Raw genomic sequence first — 21,173 nt, 5'->3', positions numbered from 1 at the left:
GATAATGGTTTGCAAAATCTGACTAATAAAAAGTGTCTTTATAAAAAGTAAAAAAAGAAAAAGCATATATAGGTACAGGAGAGAAACAATGGATCTTAAATACAAATGAAAATGCATTTATTCTCATACGAAATGAATACAAAAAATACAAGAATTACGTGTGTATAATACTAAATGCATTTATCGCCTACTTCGACTTACCAATCGTTTCGCTTACGGTGAATCGCGCGATACTACACTACAATCGCGATTTGTATTAAAGAGGGCACATATATATACTGTATATAAAATATAAAAAATATATATATGTACACTCTGTCTATTAATATACATATATATTGGTTAGTGTAATTATAAATAAAGGTACGACGAAAAAGAGAGAGAAAGAGAAAGAGTACACGATACGCTTGAAATATCGTTGCCTTTGTCCTCTCTCTCTCTCTGGTTTGTCCTCGCAATTCTTCCATTTACGACGATAATTTATTTGCCAGGGTTCGCCGCGGTCGCCTTTCACAAACGGATACCTGGGTTCCGGGATGCGACGAAGTTGAGAAGCTCGTCGCTGTCCTCGCATACGAAAGGTTTGATGTGGTGACATGCCACGTCGTGCCACTTGATGCCATCGTTGTAAAAGTTGTTTAATATAGACAAACAAGACTCGTCGTTGCCCTGTAAGTAAACGAGATAATTATAATAAACCTTACGATTAGACTGACTTCGGAAAAAAATGTTATAATTGAATAAGTTTTTATTCTTGGAAAGTTAGATATGTTATTTGATTGAAAAAAAATAGTTCAAAAATATACATTCTGTTCAAATTTTCTTTTAATTAGAATATAATATTTCTAATTTCCAAATATAATAGTGGTTTTTATCCGATTATTGGAAAAATATTAATTTTACATGTTTTAATTTTTAATTCATAAATGAGAAATTTGATATAAAATAGATCAATTTTTATCTTAAAAAACTAATATATTTTTTCTTTTACACAATATTATTGAAATAGCAAAAGCTTTTAAAACATATTAGCGTTAAAAAAAGCGTTAAAAAAAAAGATACATGAATTTCATTTTTTTTTTAATTCTCAATGTTGAAAGATCAGTAAGTACATGTAAGTTTCTACATCTAGTTCATAACGAGAGCCTTTAAAAATATTAAAGGTCACATATAAGAGCATCGCCGAAGATGCCAAAACACTTTCACTCTCTCTATCCTACAAGAATATAAATCAGAGTTTCACGAGGCCGGCGCCAAACGTGCGTTACGAAAGCATGTTGGAGCCAATTGCTCCACTTGGCAAAATCTTCGCGGTAATTCCTTCTTTATATTAAATATTTTTTATAACTTAAGCAATCCATTTGTAAAATATATGTTGAAATATACATAAAGGTCCTTGTTTACGTGGAATTATACATGCAATTATCTAAATATTAAAAATATAAAAATTTTGAAAGTAAAAAGAATATCATACCTGTGCAGCTTCGCGGTTGTCTGGTTGTGGTTGACCATATCCTCCAGTGTTGCTCCAGTCTCCAGTGTTACGCTGGCTCGTCGGTCCGATCTTGGCGCCAGATCCAGACCAGAACCATCCGTTAACGTTCTGGGGCTGAAGATCTGCTCGGTCGCAGCCATTGAAGTTGCACTTGCGGCCCGACGTCCAAATGTATCTCACATTTCCTAATTAAACGATAGTATGAATATAACACAAATTTAAAAGTTTATAATTCATGCAATTAATGTGTGACTAAAAATTAATGTGAAGAAATATTTGCTAGGAACAAGAGCAAGGAAACGCGAATTTTTTATATAAATCTGTGGAAACAAATAATTAAATTTCTTATTATCTGAATCAGCAACCGATGTCAGTTATAAATTATACGTTGACAACTTTTCAATCTCTGTCACTCTTGATGCATTGATTATTTTCACCCGGATATCCGCGTCACTTGTGACCGCAATAGAATCTTCTTTTCCTAGATATAAAATTATCCAAAATATGATGGCAGGTATTCATAAATACTAAATGAGGCTCAAGGAAGCATGGATAAATAACTATCATTTTCTTAATAATACCATGTATCTCAATCATAAATAACATCTTATTATCTGAACAATAACTCAAACAACCTCGTATAAAATATCATATATTCGAATTGCAACTCGATTTATAATTAAAAGAAATTATTAACTGACGTATCTCTATCGTATAATTATACGTGCTATGTAATTACCTTGCGATGGCCATATTTTATTATTTAATTTTATACAAAATACTTTTTTGCTGAAATTGCTGAAAGATTTTGCGAATCTGTATGCACCGAGCATGTTTTGGACTCAAAATGAACATCTTTCAATGAATTATTTACATAAAGATAGACTTGTATAAATTTTGAAAATTTAAATTACTTTTTGAAGTCTGTGCATTTGATCTCGCAGATTAATTAAATGCACGCAAATTAATTAAATAAATCGCAGCGCGCCATTAAATTCTTCGGAAGCATCCGCCATCGTCTGTTGACCTGTCAGATGCCTTAAATTTAGTTTCGCCCGACATTTCCTTATTTTATCTTCCTTATTATATTTTTAATGCGGTTTTCCGTGGCATGCGGAATTTTTCATCTACTGAATAATTAACTCGCATCCAACAATCTAGGTTTATTACAAAGCACGATGCTTGTTCATTATTAATTATAGCTCAATTAATAATCTTTATTATTTTGCTAATAATTATTAATTTATCTTCCTTTAGAGAAACAATTTGATTATTTATAATATAGATAAAAAGAAGGAAAATATAGTTGTACAGCTAAAATTTTTTTCTAAAAATCTGCATTAATTTAAACAGTCTTGATTAATCAATATCAATTGATTCATCAACATTGATAACTGAAAATACTCGAAGAACAAATTAAAATAGATACATGGATGTATAATAATTATTGTTTTAACGACAAATTAATTAGAATTACTTGAAAGTTCGAGAGAAAAGAAAGTGTGTAAGATAATATATTAAGTGAAAACGTGTGAAATCGTGGCGAAAACTCTTATTATTATAGGGGAGAGAGAGAGAAGAATATTGATATACATCAATTATCTAACATATATTACATGGAGGGAGAGAGAGAAGAATATTAATATACATAAATTATCTAACAAAAGAAAGGCATAAAATTTCAAATAATAAATCTCGAGTAATAAAGATTATATATAAAATATGGACTTTAATGACTATTTAATACAAATTCATCTAACATCGTTGCTTTTGTGTGTGCATATGTGTTGTCATGCAAAATGTATCTCTTTAAAACGATAAAAATCACAAAAATCCTGCTTTAAAATAATCAATTATATTATATATTATTTATTAGAGAGACCGAAATATATTAAATCATCATTATATTCTGTATTTCAATATCGATTGCTCGAATCAAAGTTAATCGATAGTCATTTTAAAGACAACGAATGTTTCGTTATCGTTGAAGATTAACGAGATTCCAGGCTCAAGAAGACAAATCGTTGAATTACAAGTACCTACATAAAGTCCCTTTCACGTCGGCTCCTTTTTCTACACAGAGCATCAACGGTCAAGTGAAAGTGACCCGCTTAACCGAGTATAGGGGTATACGAGCATCTAGTCACCCGCGAGTCTAAATTGCAACTGAAATTCTTCATCAAGAAGGTTCAAACTACGGGTCGTAGAGAAATGACGAAGAGAAATGACGAGCCAAGGCACGAAACGTTACGCCACTGAATCTGCGAACGCGCCTAATCTCGCTCGTTTTCGCTACCCCTTCGTGAAATTTAATCGCGCAGCAACATTGTGCAATCATTTACGCCCGCAAATTGACCGAAGAAGATTCCGCTTTTACTTCTCACGCGCTCGAGAGCCTTCTTTATTGTATTGTAGGCTCGACAAAGTTGCAGCGTGAAAATTTCCCCGCGGACAAAGAAACGCGAAATGAACGTTAATGAGATTCTATGACGCCTTTCGAATCTTTCATCGAATAATTTAAACGGACTCGGATTTTACATGAATTATGTATGATAATTTTCGTTTAGCAAACAAGAAATAGAAACACTAAAAAAAATTATGTAATCGATATGTACTTTTATACGGAAGTTGCAAGAATATTAATGTGACATTGACATAGTTTATGTTAAGAAAATATTTTTTTCACAATCGCTAAATTGTAAAAGTCAAGAAGTAATTAATTGATCATGATCGCAATCTTCAATCAGATCGCGATTATGATCAATTAATTACTTCTTGACTTTTACAATTTAACGGTTTAACGTTTGTCTGACCTATTATAAAACTTATCTCCATGAATAAATGTATAAAAATTGATTAAACAATTCTTTTTTTAATAAAAATACTTTACGTAGCTAGGAATAATCGCGCATTATTTTAAATTTGTAATTGAAAGAATATTTAACAAGTTGCCGACGAATTGAATTTAATCTGTCAACTTAATGTCACAAGATTTAATATATAATTTGTGCTATAGAGAGAATGTGATATTTTTACAATTTTAAAATTATTATCTTACAACATTCGGCCCAAATACAAATGGAAAAAGTTTGGATAAAAATATTTTCAGACCTTAATGCATTAAGTTATGTATGTGAAGAGCAATTTATTATTCATTTTCACGAAAGTCTTGCAAAAGGTTATACATTTTTACTTAGGACTTGATAACTCTTCATACCTTAACATTTTTATTAAGAAAGCGTTAAGAGTCATCAGAAAGGATTTGTTAGCTAAAGCTTGATGAGATGTTTGGCTACCGACTAGATTGCATCACTCGAATAACCAACGATTAAATCTACCATTTATCAATTCTTGTCGAAATCACCAATTCACGAATTAGCCTCTCTTGATTATTCGCAAGAGATTATATAAGATAATAAATTTTTATAAGACATATATACATATATATATGGATTGGTAAAGAAGCAACAACAATTTTGAATTTGTCATCGCGGCAGCTCACCTCTCGCTAGTCTCTGCTTGACGAATTCGTTTTCCTGAGGAGTCTCCAGGGACACGGCGTCCATGCAATGACGACGGCAAATATTACGAGCATCCAGCCAGTCTACCTCGAGATTTCTGGTCGGCTGATGTTCCCAGCTGAAGAAATACGAATGAAGGACTCCTCTGCCATCTCTATATGACGAGTGACGGACACCTGAAGAATGGGCATGTTAATGCATCATCAATAATATAGTTAGTTGTGATTGTATCTCAGTTAATCGATTAATGACAGCTTCGTTTGACATGTTCAAACTTATTACACAATTCAGAGAAATATACATAGACTTAGAAAAATGCTGCACGCGTTTTTATACAACTAAAGAATTTAAGTATTGCTAAATGATTTTGTACCATGAAATCATACGTTACAGAAGATAAATGGGACACACATCCTATGTACTGCAATCGTTTGACGGCTTAACGTGAATTAATTTGCATGAAGCCGCCGTGAGTTACGACACAACGAACGCATTTTAATGAATGAAGAACACTTCTCTTTTCGTCTCTCTTTTCTTCTCTCTTTCTTAACTCTGGTTTCTCATTATTTTCCACTTAATTAGTTATGCAAGTGTTAACTAAGGAAAGAAAAGATTGCAAAATGTCACTGAAAATACTTACGATTCGCGCAGCTTCGCGGATCGGGCAAGGCTAAACGACGCTGGGCATTCACGACGACGATGCCGACGAGGAGCAAGCAGATGGCCCTCATACTCCCGAACCTTGAAAAGAGAAACAGAACGGTTGTTTATAGGTCAATTTCGCAATACATCATTGAACGAATCTTTAGGCAATTTATGGACCCTTATATCTAAACCCAAAATTATTTAGAGTGCCAAAACAAGCTTTCAAATTACATTCCGTTAATATATACATAATTAATTATTTCATATATTTCAATATTGTACTTATTAAACTTCGTGAAATATTTGCATCAATGCAAATATGTCGTTGTAATTTGACTAAATTATATTACATTATATGAGGTCTCTAATGTGAGTCCTTGAAACTTGAAATTTTTGTCATTTCTAGGCAAGAATTGATCGTTAATCAGTATGATGCCGCAATTTCGTCTAATACGTGCAAAACATTCACAATGCAACGTACATGCGTATATTTAATTAGCGTAATACAAACGAGAATTATCGTGATTACTATACAATCATTCTAGAAAGTGGAAAAATCAGGCGTTTTGATGTATCATCAAAATGATACTTTTTTATACTTTCTATAAGTTTATAATTTAATTTCATCTATTAAAAAATGTGCTAAAAGTTGCCTAGTGTTGAAAAAAATTAATGTTTGATAATTAATATAATAAAAATTATTATTAAATTTATATATTTGATTTATTCATATTATTCTATATATCGATTAATACGTGAAACATATCTATAGGATTTAAATGAAATTTTGCCATTCACAAATTATTTCATGAAATTACTTCCATTGTTAATTTAACTCTGTTTATTAAAATATATGATAAAAGCATAACAGTATAAATGCAAGTCTGTTAGAAAGTTTCGACAATGATAATTTTATATTGTATTCATTTTTAAGCAAATAGTTATTACGTAAATTTAGAGCACACGGCAGAGGCAAACAACATATCATAGACTAGAATAGAATCGTGGAATTCGTAAGAAAGTCGGCAATTCTTTCAGGAAATGGGAACACTGAACATTTGCCAACGCTATTGAATATGTGTCCAGCAGTTCGAGGTTACGGGGTTACAAGGCTTTTATGATGCCTGCATGTGTGCTGAATTTGCGCAACGCAATCCCATAAATCATTAAAATTTTTGACACAATTTCTGCAATTTTTTTTAAATATAGTGTTTTACAGCTTTCTGAATCACATTTAAAATATATAGTATCTTATGAATTATGTTAAAGAAAAATAAAATTTATAATTAAATGATATTAAAATTAAAAATTTGAAATTAAAATACATTTTTCGATGTATTTTTAGAGAAAGATATATTCTTAAAATTTATTAGGAATAGTTCCTGTTATATCTTTATAATTTTCTTCAAAAGTATACAACATTAAAAACTATTATTTAAATAAGAGCTCTTTATTAGATACAAGAGCTATTATATAGAACTTATATATAGGATGGAAGATAAAAATTACAATATGATATATTTGGAATATCTTTTTTCATACATTGTATTTAATTTGTATGACTAAAGTAGTAGACTTTTCAGACTTTCTTAATCAATTATTAGACAAAAATTATTATATGTTAACTATTAGAAATTCTATTTTCTCTCGTGAAACAATCATTTTATAATTGTTGTCTATTTCGCGATTAATCAATGTTCTATCTCGATTCGATTAAAGTAAACGGCGAATCGAATTATAACTTCCGGATTGATTTCGCGTGACACGTAAACGTCGACGCTTCGTGATGGTTTTACTAATGACTGTTATTGATCGTCAGGACAAATGCGAGGCGAACCACTTTCTAGAAAATCAAACGATACGACAGTCACTACAAAATGCATCTATAAAGCGACCAAGTAAAAGCGATTCTATGATCACCCAGATCATCGTTCCAATTAATTGCCATTATCTTTAATTCGGAAAGCAATACTTTGCATGATTGTAAAAGCTATCAAGTTGTTATCTCTTAATTTAATTGTAACCTAAATTCAAACTGACAAATACGCTTTCAAGAAATTATTCAAAGAACGAAATTTCCACATCAATATTCAGTAAAAAAAGAAGATATGATCAGTATTTAACTGCAATCTAAAATAATGATATTTCAATGAAATTAAATGAACAATCCTTGTAAGAGATAGTTGCAGGTGATGTCTACTTTATTTATGATGGAAACAACTTAATTATAAAGGAAAATAAATTTTTAAATAATTATTGATCAAAAGTAATTATCATTCAGTCACATAAAGATTTATATGAAGATAATATTAAGATTATTCAGAATTATTTATTATTGATTATCTAATTTGATAAACCTGTATAATTAAGCACACACATATACACACAATATATATATATATATATATATATATATATATATATATATATATATATACACGATGAATAGAATCATGAATTTGCTAAATATAAGGGAAAATAAATTTTTAAATTATTAATAGAAAATAATTAAAAATCATCAAGTTATATAAAAGTTTATATTAGAAAGATTATTCATTGTTGAATTATTTATTACTGATTATCTAGTTTGTGACAAACTTGTATATCTAAGTACATGACAAATAGTCATTTGAATTCTAAATATCTGATTTAGTCACTGCACATCCATATTCATTAACCATCGTATATTAGAGCCTCGCGACTATAATACACTCTTTGTTTTTTAAAAATAATGAGCTGGTTTGTCTCGAAAATCTACATGTGCGGCGTTTTCGCAGGATAATAATCATTAATATTTATATATCATTGAATCCATAACACTGACAACGAGTATGAGAAAAATCTCCAGCTGTGAAAAATGAAGAACGTAAGAACTTTAACATGTCCAAACAATGCAACCAAATCTCGGAGCTCACGTTTTGGTATAAGAAAAAAGTTAAATGAAGAAGAACATTGTATCGCTATTCATCTGATTCATTCTCCCACAATAGAAGGATTCTTTGACAATCATTTCCTTCGCGCGTAGTCGTCAATTAGGATGGAAGTGTAAGTGTTATTATAATAACGATAATAAAACATGTATTGTGCCATGAGATGCGATAGCGCGATGTAATGCCTGTTAAATGTATACCGCGTGAAATGGAGTGTTCAGATCGAAAGTTGATAGCTCATTGCCAGAATAGAGGTTGATGGGTTATGAGAGCGGCAATACGTATTAGCGAGATAAGACATCGTGTATTTAATGATCGATTTTAATGAATGAGACCGGTATAAAGTGAAATAACGAATAAATTCATACATTGGATAAATTGAGAATAAAATTGTTGATATCCTTTTCACGTAATTCTCTTATATCTTGTTTTACAATTAAATTAATCTTAGAGATTTTATTGTATTATTTTTACTCCATTTCACTTTCAACATATTTAGATTGGAACAGTTTTCTCTTTTATATTAGAATTAAAATAATAATAATAAAAAAATTAAAATAATAAAATAATAATAGAAAATAAAATATATCGATAGTTGAGAAAATACATGCTTAATATATTATATATATATTGCAATTCAAAAAGTGTCTATTATATGTTAATTTAATCGGGTTTTCGCTTCTCTAGCAGATTATAATTATATTTATTTTTTATATATATTATTTTTATATAATATATTTGTAATATATTTATAATTATATTTATTTTTATATATTATTTCCATAATTATATTTATTTTTTAAATGTGTGTTTAGAAGACTAAAAATTATTGAATACTCGTCAATGCATTTTTTCTATAGGATAGATAACGCAACAGATAAAAAGGTTAACGATGTCTTAATGATATTTATTACATCCCTCTTTTCTAGATGTCAATTCAATTTTCTCAATGTGAGAAATGCTATGCGGACATAGCACATACTCAACAATCGAGTGATCTCAACGAGTATTCCTTTTTTTATAGTTTGTCATTGCAAAACTTGCCGTTACATCATTCTCGAACTCTCGTCACCTGGTGATCTTACATCAACGTCTCCTCGGGATTGTTCCAATACTTCAATCGAGATGCTCAAAGAAGATCATAATTTTCTCGTGAAAGACACGAGAATGAAAGAGAGAGAGAGAGAGAGAGAGAGAGAGAGAGAGAGAGAGAGAGGAAAGAGGAACGTCTCGAGTTTATTCAAATATGATCAGCAAACGAATGCTATGAATTTGGTTGTTATCGAGTCTTGGTTGTGCAAAATCTCTTGCGAAAGAACATTTCTATACACGAAAGCAAACGAACTTCAGTAATATGTCTTCATTATACATGTCCTCACCTACGCAATTTTCCTCTTGGAAATGCATCTCCTCTCGTATGCGATGCGTTAATTTTTTTATGCAATAAAGCTTTACTCAACACTATTCTTCTACTATTCCTCAAACAGTATATTTATTTACAAAGCAATATATTTTGCATCGTGCGATCAGCTGTTTAATAGAATCAGCCGAAATCAAAATAAGATGTAAGAATTGAGAGATAATTGCTAGTAAATAATAATTGGGCAATAACTTAAATATGTTGAGTATTTTAGTATTATATCTGTATAATACTTCTCGTCATCGAGAAAATTTAATTAATATCTAGAAAGAAAGGATTTAATAATGTAATTAAAACATCGTTAACCTTTCATGCATTATATAATAATAAATAATGCGATTCTTTGCTAGAAAAATAGCAGTGAAGGTAATATAAGATCAGTATATATATTATCAAAATATCAATATATTATATGTTATCAAAAAAATTATCTTTCCGAGACTAATAAAATATATTATGCTCCAACATTCATTTAAAATTAGATGAAAAGAATATTATTTTCTATAATTCATTGTATATTTGTTTACAAAGACGTGAGAATGAAAATAATCCATATATTTAAACTATATAAATTATATTTAATTTTATAAACTGTTAAATTATATTTAACCTAAGCATGCACGGGGTAAAGTTAGAAAAGAAAAGATCAATCGATGGGATTCAGAGTCGGAGTCCAGTGACCCCGTAACCACATTGTTGGATTCTTTGCGGTTCACGTCGATCGTTGAGAAAATTCCAACGCTATTTCTTCGCGTAAGAAATAATTCTTAGTAGACAGAAGAAAATTTTTGTCTTTCCCCCCTGAAAATTATATATAATGCAGCCTAGACTAATAGAAAGAGAATAATAATTCTCGAGCTTTTTTCATGGAGCTAATGATACTACCGTGAATAACTTCTAACTACAACTCTTCTCACATTCTTTATTGTTTCTCATCTTATCCAGACGCGGAAGCGCTAACGTTACAATGTATCGTTATTACATGATGCAATGGCAGCTAATTAATGTAATGCAAACGTAGACGCTAATTCGTTATGGTGCGCCATTATATTACTTTTCACAAATCAAGAGATATGATATTTCGTTTCTTAAAAAACAGAACGTTTCGTAATGGTAATTAAACCATTGCTTTTATGTGGAGTAACCATGTTGGCAGGGTAGAATTAACTATGAAAGTTCCTTAATATTATTTCATTATGTCATTTTTTTGAAAAGAATAATTTTGTATAACAAATTACATCTTTTCGCGAGAATATTTTCACTTTTTATCGAGAAGGAAACAAAGAAAAATACGTTTCAGAATTTTAAATAAAGCTTATGTATTAAGGTATGAATTTAAAGATATCTCTGTTTTTATTATGTGATGATAATTATAGTAATAACATTAAAGAGTTAATTTTTTTGCACTCTTTACTTGCAGCAAAAAAGTGAAAGTAGTCAAAATTTAAAATATTATAATATTTTAAGCAAGAGAGAATAAATATAATAATTATAAAACTATTTAATAGATCATACGTGTAATCAACAAAATTGTATATAATTATGATATTTTCTAGATGTGCGAACACAGAGTAAATAAGGTTAATATGTGTTATTCGTAATCTACGAGAAGATAATAGGATGTTCGCGGTATCTTTAGAAACGAGACGTTCACAACTAGTGAAACTTAATGTGATTTTGCAATGCGTTTTTTTATCTAATTTTTATCAGGTAACTGACTTTCCTCGAATCACGGTTGCCAGTCTCAGCGAGGGGCTGCAACTTTCTAAACCATTCGTGACACTCGCATCACGAAGTGGCGGTCTCGGATGAACATCACCATCGAAGATATATCTCATTAGACCTCTTTTAGATACTTGCAGTATGTTTCCACGTGATAATTGAAAAAGCATTTTGAAAATAACACGATATCCTCGATATCTCTCTTCGAAAATCAAAATAGATAGTTGAATTACAAAAGAATGCATCTAAAATACAAAAGCGATGTACAAATTCAATATAATATCTACAATACATTATCATTAAAATATTGTTCAATTCGCAAATAATACATTTTAGATATAAGGCAATTTTTATTGTTGCAAAATTATATAATTATTTTAATCATTGAATTTGCTGATTTTATTCAAAAATATTACATCTATTATTTAAACAGAATGAATAATATTTCATCTGTCAGAAACTAGAAATGCTCAAATTATATAATAATTTAATTGTATATTCGAATTTTATAAATATTTTTATGAATTGCAGCCACTTTTTTATAGTATTATTGATTTTAATGTAGGTATAAAATCTAACACAAAAAAATAATTTTCTAAAAATATGTATTTCATCAAATTCTCTATTTCATTAAATTTTTAATTTTTTTAAAAGTGGATGGTAACAGTATGATTAGGCTAATTTATGCATTTTTTATTATATATGTCACAAAATTAAAATTTTTAAATGCATTTTTCTCTGTTTTCTTTTTGAAAAAAAAATTTCCACGAAAAGATATAATTATACATATGATAATCATTGTCTAGTTTTTTTTTTTAAAACAGCAAGTATTTAAATGCCAAAAAGTGGCATAAAATATTCAAGATGATTTTCGTATTACGTGATTATTTTGTATGAATTAGAATTATGTAAAGTATATAAAAATTGAAAGTTCCGTAACAAGATTTTTTAATGACAATAAAAAGCCTTTGATGTAAATTTGCAATACAAAGTTAAGATAAAATTTATAGGTTAAATTTATAGGTAATAAATCCGAGAAATCGTGAATGGAAAATTGTCAACGAATGCAAATGAGCGAAGTATTGAAATCCATCGAAATCGAATCGAAGAATTCCGGCACTTCTGAATTAAGATGGTACCGATTGCTCTTTCACGAGATGCATATTCATGCTAATTTTAAACACGCACGTAAATTACCCAATATAATTAACATATTACATAATCAGTGATATAATATAAAATTATATCTGAATATAGAAAAATCTGATCTTAAATCATGAATATATTATGTTCTAATTAAATCTGCATACTATATATATTACATATCATATCGATGAAGGCGAAAAAGTAATGCTCTGTCCGTAAAATTATATTTTTTTAAGAAAATGTAATGAGAAAGAGAGATAAAAAGCCAAAGGGATGCGTTTACTGTACATGGTTATCAAGAGCCGCGCTTTGTTCTGATCGGTTGATTCAATATGGCGCAGTAATAGAAAGGAAAGTTGTTCCAGAATCGACTCATTAGTCCGGTTATCTTCTTTCGTCGAAGACACGTGCATCGCCCGAGGGTTTACGAACGAGATGAAGAAGAAGAACATCATCGCCGAGAGTACGATCTTGAAGTTTGTGGTACCGTTATGAGCCACCGGGTATACACTCCCTAGCGGCTTTTCGTTTCTCTCGGGAAGAAATGTGCGAATTTGCTATTTTATTAATTAAAGGCATATGTTTTTTTTGCAAATTTCATATTTGCATTTCAGGAATTTATATCTCGATATTGTTTTGAATTATTTTATATATTCTTTTATGTAATTTTATTTTTATTGCTAAGTTTTATAAAATATAAATTAATGATAATTTTTAGAATATTTTAATATAGTAATATCTTTTTTTAAATATTTTATTTCCAAAAGTTTTTAATTTAGCTGAAGCCTCAACCTCAAGGCATTTTAATAATGAATATTGAATATTATGTAAATATATTCTGTATATTTTATATTTACTGTTTAATTGAAAGTTTTGAATTATCTAATTTTATCTGTTATGGGGAGGGGGCGGAATTACCTGCTTCTTGCATCATGGTCTTTAATTATAACTCAAGTATATCATAATGTCTTGCATCGTGCATGTATGTGTTAGACACGCGATGCACTTTCTAGTCTAAAAAGCATCAAGATACACGGTAACTATTTTTTGATGGCAATGTGTTATCTCGTTATCATTTATATGATTTATATAAATAATAAATTTATTTAATTTACTAATAAATTTATATATTATTATGAGAGTATCTATTATTATGAGAATAATAGAATCGCGTTAATATAATATATTGAAACTTATGCATAATAATTAATACAACACGCGTTGGCCTAAAGATATTTTTCATTTATCAATTTTATTTCTTTCTAAAAGAAATTATCAGAATAGCTTTTATTTTTGCTCCATCATAGATATTTTTTTCCTGTCGTAAAATATTAATTGCTACTTTTCCACGCTGTAAGCATGAGAGGTGTGCTTTTCTTTCATTATTTTTTACAATAATCGTATCACATTATGAAAAACAATGCAGACTATTGGACATGTTTGGTTAACATTTGTGGTTTGCGGTAAACTGAAGGCACGTCGCGGTCAAAGTGACGGAGATTAATAATGCTCGCCACGTTGAAAGCAGATGCTCTGACCGTTTACTTTACTCAGTGTTTCTCTTGCAGAGGTATCGATTCCGTATCCCTGTAATTTGAATGTGAATAACCGCGCGCTACAGTAATTTGCTTTACACATATTAGTTACGTTATAACAAGCCACAATATAATATTTATCTGCTACTTACATAGCAGTCGTTAAAATAATTCTAATGATTATTCAATTATAGAGAAACCTTATTATGCCCCAAACAGCACAGCATATATTTACAGAATTAAGATTCAGAATTTTTCACTGACCAAATAATTGTAGAATAAAAATTGTTTTTTTATATGTCGAGCAAATTAGAATTTTGTTAATTTTGTTTTCTAATAAATTAACGAGGAGATTTAAAATTTCTATTCGATAATGAAATTTTAATAATGAGATCATCAAAAATTCTAATTTGCTATCTAAAATGTACACATCGCAGAGAGTTTACAAGGATTTCTTCTACTTCGACAAGTCTACAAGGATTTCTTTTACTTGGACAAGTAGTGGTAACGACTATCATGGGCAATATCAAAACCGTCGTGTCGTCGTGACATCTGTCCGACTTGACGTCGAGCTTTCCAAGTATTTGTGAGACGCGACCGCCGTCGTGCCATTCACGCGAACAGGAACGAGAATGAGAATGAGTATGAGAATGAGAACCGTAGGTGTAGGAAAACGACACTCACTAAATAGTGAATGTGTGCATGCCTCTACACATACGTGTATGTGTGCGAACCACATCGCGTTGTAACCGTTAGCTGGCCGGCTTTACGTCCAGCCGGCTCTCTTCCAGGAGTCTCTTACAGTTTGTTCGAGGTGGACTTTTGTTAACGGCAATGTTGGTATCCCGCGTTCTATGGACTGTGTCTGGATTCTGGTGAACCCGACACGGCAAAAACGAGACGAATCAAGTTCATAAAAAACAGACAGAGTCCACTTCGACTCCCCTTAATGACTCCCCTCGTCTGAACACTATCGGGGTTTACTACTTGATACTTAAGAAGACTTTAGAAATGCGTTCATGAGTCACATCGGGAATTTAAAAGCAGAAGATGGCAATCTCGAGTTTCCAGCCTTAATTACGAATCGAATCAATTGGATAATCTTCACCTTTCTTCCTCTTAATGGAAGATATGATGCAAAATTACTTCCATCAATCGCGTAGAATCAGCGTGTCTTCAACATATTTTTATTTGATAGATAAGTTATTTTTTTAATCCTCGTTGAATTTCTATCTTAACTTTCTATAATGTATGATATTTTACACAATTTTATTTTAAATTGTATTATTTAAGTACAAGTATTACTATTACAAGTATTACTGATAAAAAATAGAATATTATTCTTGAAAATATGCCATATAATCATGAATGTTAAAATTAATTTCTAATTTCTGACTTCTTACAGATTTATACCTTATATATTCTACAGTTTTATATTTTGATATATTTTTAAATCAGCAATGTGTAATTTAAAATCTCTTTTTTTTCAAATAAATTTAATATAAAATATAAAAATATATCTGAAGAGCGATTTAAAATAAAATAAAAAAATTCAAGTAATATTACACTGATTTTTTTAAAAAGTTGCTTGATTAATACTTTCCTAAAAAAAGAAACATCAAGTATATACACTTGAAAAAGCATTTACAGATTCGAAATCCTTTGATGGTAATTACACCTTTGCCTACCTAATTCACAGAAACGATATTAATCTTCTTTGTTTTGCTTTGTTTTGTGTGATGTAGATCTTCTTAAGGAAGGATCGTGTCAACTCATTTTAAAGTGTCGAAATCTTGCGATAGCGCAAAGTGTACAATCATGTACGCTTTTCACTCGTTGCTTTGTGTGAGAAGATAAATCGCAATTATCTTAAAAACGCGAAATTTATTTCATTAGAAAACAGGATGCCATTTTCCTGATTTCCATTAACCTGTCATATGTCAGAATTTGCAACAAAGTATAAGAATATTTTTTATTCTACGACACATTAAATGCTTATATCAATCAGAAGAAAGTTTTCAAATCTAAAAAAATACAGGGAAATGCGATAAATGATACAAGTGAAAGGAAACTTCAAAGAGGATAAATCATTAAGGAAATATTAAAAAAAAAATTTCTCTTGCATAAATGACATATTTAACGTTCTGTGCGTACAACGAAACAAATTGAGAATCTAAAAATATTTATATACATAGATGCAGGTGTGTGTAACCCGCACAATCATTTACGTAATCGTGCAATTTTATTTGAAAATACTGAGCGAATAAAAAAAGATAAAATGTTAGGAAACTCTCTTGATACAAAATGAAACATGTTTCGAAATAATCATTAAGAGCATTAAATTCTCCTGGTGAGAGGCAACATGTTTTTTCATAGTTGATTTAAACATTGCATAAACGACCGATGTAAAAGCATTTTGGTAGCTTCGATTTCGCAAAATAACATTTTAATGATCCAAAGAATTTAAATTCAGCTATTAGTTTGCAAAACCAGTTAACATTAACGTTAATATTAAATTAATTTGAAGCTCAAAGATAATAAAAATAGGTTTATAGCATGATTGATATAGTTACTTGTAAGCATGTAAAGCATGTAAAGAGAAACTTTATGATACTAACTTAATCATGCACATATTTATTATTATTATTTCATCAATAACTGACATAGATTATTTGGACTTCCTAAAATTTCGAGAAAGTGATTTTTCATCAATTTTATTAAATAAAGAATTTTGCTTCTATTATAAACTTTTAAATGCTTCAATTTTTATTTTAATAACAAATGTGTTCCTCTAGTTTCTATTTATTAATTTATTTTTATTTTAAATATGAAATTTTTGATATTTAAATTAATCTGTATACATTGTGTGTTATTAAAATTAATGTTATAGAGATTTATCTAGATGTTTTTTTTAACATCCAAAAATAATTCTCACTCCTAAAAAAATTGATAAATATCGTTCTACTCGAATGACTTTTTTTCGTTCAAAATTAACAAGGAAACATGTAAAGCAAAATAAAGACAATCGAAATAAGGACATGCTACTGATGAGGAATTGAAGATTCGAAGATACTTTCGAAACGCGGTCACATCAAGATGAAAAAAAAAATCGTCCAATCAATAATGCGTTGGCGTAATTCGAACAATATTAATTATTCGTACAATTAATTTGCGGAAATTTAGCAAATCGTTTTTACAACAAGCTTAAAATGATTGTATACATACAAATATTTAGAAATATCTGATATTAATTTTAATAACATCTCGATATTAATTTTTAATTAACTAACTAAGAAATCGGGATATCAATAACTTTTTTCATATTGTAAGTAATTTATTAATTAAAAAACAAACTTTTGTCAAAAGATTTAGCTTATTCACGTACATCCTTAAATACAAAATCTTTATCGTTATCAATACTGCAAACTTTGGATCTATATATCAATGATGTTATTATTTAAATACACATCTATCTAATATATATAAGTTTATATGTTTTTGCGATGTTCTATCGTCGTAAAAATTGTTCACATATTGTCGGACAGTAAATCGAGTAGATCCGTTACTTACAACTCTGCATGCAGCATCTTGCATATAAACTTTCACGAGCGACCGTTTACTTATATCATTAATAAATCGAAGACCCCGTACGAGATAGACTGATGCGAGAATATTAATCTTGAATACACGTTGTTATTTATTTAGCATCGACACGAATATTATAAATTAAAGGCCGAGAAATATTTTAAAAAATTCCACAAATAATTTCGAAGAATTTAAAAAAAAATAGGAGACATTCTACATTTTTCTAAAGAAAATTTATACTTAAAATCACCTTTATAAAAAATCTAGCGTAAAAGAGACCTTTTGTTAAATTGAGTTAAAGAGTAACTGGAACAGATTTATCTAATTTATTCTTTTTATGTGAATATCGGTTTTTCTAATTGTATACTTTCTTCGTTAAAATTGACTTTGTCATCTCTGTTGATATAAAAATTAATATCATGCATCTTTCTATATTATCAGAGACACCAAACATGTTTTCACTACATAAAAGTTAATAACAAACGACATACTAATTACAACTTTTAATTCAGAGAAAATAGCACTTTATTTTTCGGGAATTAATTTGAAATTGAGTTGCATAAATATTTAATATTAAATGTTAAAGAATATCAAAGTCTTGAAATTTTTGTAAAAGGGAGGAAAATACATCAAAATCATTAAAAAATCGATCATTAAAATCAATATCGGATATTCTGACTTATTTTGCATAATGAAATATTTACTTTAAATGAGTTTTTTGCGCATTTTTAATGCAAAAGTTGAAAAGCTCGTTGATTTCAATCTACAATTTGTATACAATGAGCATGACTTTAAAATTGAAATGCAACATCCTGTCATCACCTTGTATAAACCGAAAATTGAGTAACATGCGCGTTAGAGCTAACAATAAGATGTAACTTTCAACCACGTCAATTAAACAAAAGCTCGTAAATCGTTGGCGCAACATTACTACATTAGATTCTCATGCAATATACTATTTTTCTTGATGTATTGCGCCTTTATCCGAAATGAAGAGGATTCCCGAGCTTGCATAAATGATTATGACATATCTTTGGCAAGTTAGGACTATCAATTGTCAGATATTTAATATTTTTATCATTTTGTTGGCAAGGACATGTCACATACACACGCGTATTGATGAAATTTATCAGGACTTGAAGCCCACATAACTTCAGTAAGTTCAATGTTCGATATTGCAACAGAAAGCTGTATTTATGCCTTATATTTCTATCCTCGCGTCAGTACCATAGAGACATTTTTTGAATATATGCTATGCTTTTCACCATTTCACGAATGTTTATAAAAGATTGTCGAAATTTTCGATAGAAATATATAAATATATAAAACTGCTCTTTGAATTAAAAACGTTTTACCAATTAGAAATTAAATATTGAGAGAGAGAGAAGAGGGAACTGTTTATAAGGGAATAATTTATAAGCTTATCTCATTCTTGCTTTGAAATCTTGAAATACAAACGATTTAAGAATCTTTAGTCGATTGCTTCTCTATTTTATATTTGTACTGAGATTTTGGTATCAAACAGCGTCGAAATTTAAATACATAGAAGTCGAATAAAATATTTTACTTACAGAAGAAGCGGTCCTTGAGGATGCTGTGAAATTTTGAAGATAGTCGACGATCCCCTTCTTTCTGGCTAATCGCCTTTTTCCCTGATCGGATTTACCTAGGGACGACAGCTGAGAAAGAGACTTCGATGTCAAACGATGAGGACGATAGGAGGAATCGAGGGTCGATAGTGCGAAGCGCAGGATCTGATGAATCGTAAATACGGGAAAGGAATGAACTGGCGGACGGTCGCGATGAGCCAGTATATAGTCGGCCCACATTCCCTAGTGGTACGAGTAACCTAAATTGCTCCCACCAGAACGGGGCATCATCCTCATCAGGTAGACGTTGGGTCCTCCACAGGTGGGGTACAAACCCCACCTGTTCGTCGACATCGCGGTTGTACTTGTGCATACCGGTTCACACAGCGATAGCATTATCGTCCACCTTTTCGTCCTCTTCGTCTTTATCCCCACCAAGGAGATTCATCGACGATCATCGTCGTTTCGAAAATCTCCTCTTATCCCGTCGGTGATCTTCGATCATGCAAGAGTGCAATCCCTTGTCTCCTGCAATAAGAGAAAGAAACCTCATTGAAAGAGTATAACTGGTAAATCCTGATTTCAGTAAATGTCAAATTACGTAATATTATTTTATCGATGCAATAATCGCATTAATAATCGATGGATTAAATATTTATTTAATTAATTATGTAACGACGTTGAATCGACTCATTTGAATGAGAAGAATAGTACCAGTTTTGTTTATTAGAACGGATTTCATCAAGCTGTCATTTAAATGGCAAGATTAACATTTTGAAATCTGGATATCAAAATTAGAGAAATTTGTCTCTCGATCTGTTATGCAACTGTCGGATCGAAAAGAATATCAGACGAAAAAATACAGCCACTAGTTTACATTATAATAATATTAAAAGGAAGAGCAAGTCTATCAGAACAAGCAATTGTATCGAAAAAGATATTTTAAAGAACGAAAGGGATCTGTCTCGTTTGAACACATTTGATCTTTTATTTTTTTAGAGAATATATTTCTATCGAATAACGAATTATATTATTATCTTGCTGGTGAATAATTCGAAAGGCCATGCCTCGTGACACCAAAACTACTTACGGCCGGGACTATAAAATATACGACATAATGACTATGCAAGCATTTAGTAGTCAAGATGACAATTCCTTGGGAAATGTCTTTTCGATCGCGAAGTACGATGAGTCGTTTGCCGTTTGAAGCGGCTACGAGAGATGTCCTCTCGCTTCTTCAAGTTCTCTTCTCACGATATCACAGAGTAGCATCAACTTCTAAAGTCATACCTGCCATATTTGATGTGACGTTTGCTACAGCTGTATCTTCGCAATAAATTTATCGTCTGTCTAACGAGACTTGTAACGGTTACAAGTAATTATATATATATGAAAAATGATATAAGTAATGTGCAAGAAATATTGTCTCAAAATATGTGCAACAGATGCATCATTTAATTTTTATTCTAAATAAATTTTAAATATATTCTAATTGTAAAGTAAATAACAAATATAATTTTGAGTGATATTAATTACAATGACAATAACATCTTTGAACAATTTATTCGGCAAGCATCGAACATCT

At 30.1% G+C, this 21,173-nt stretch overlaps 1 protein-coding gene across 1 annotated transcript; it reads right to left on the bottom strand.

Moving 5' to 3' along the window:
* Window positions 1–458: 458 nt before the first annotated feature.
* LOC105257954 lies at window positions 459–20,051 on the bottom strand. The gene is made up of 5 exons (XM_025409872.1): window positions 19,571–20,051; window positions 5,657–5,757; window positions 4,998–5,192; window positions 1,475–1,680; window positions 459–669 (listed from the first exon to the last, which is right to left on the bottom strand). Exons 2-5 carry the CDS (start codon window positions 5,745–5,747, stop codon window positions 511–513), a joined length of 651 nt encoding a protein of 216 aa, XP_025265657.1. The 5' UTR covers window positions 5,748–5,757; window positions 19,571–20,051; the 3' UTR covers window positions 459–510.
* Window positions 20,052–21,173: the final 1,122 nt, after the last annotated feature.

This window comes from Camponotus floridanus, unplaced genomic scaffold, assembly GCF_003227725.1.
Source record: "Camponotus floridanus strain SB8 unplaced genomic scaffold, Cflo_v7.5 scaffold100, whole genome shotgun sequence".
Classification (NCBI taxonomy): Eukaryota; Metazoa; Arthropoda; class Insecta; order Hymenoptera; family Formicidae; genus Camponotus; species Camponotus floridanus.
The sequence above is the reverse complement of the archived record's forward strand: the minus strand, read 5'-3'. Positions and strand labels throughout refer to the sequence as shown.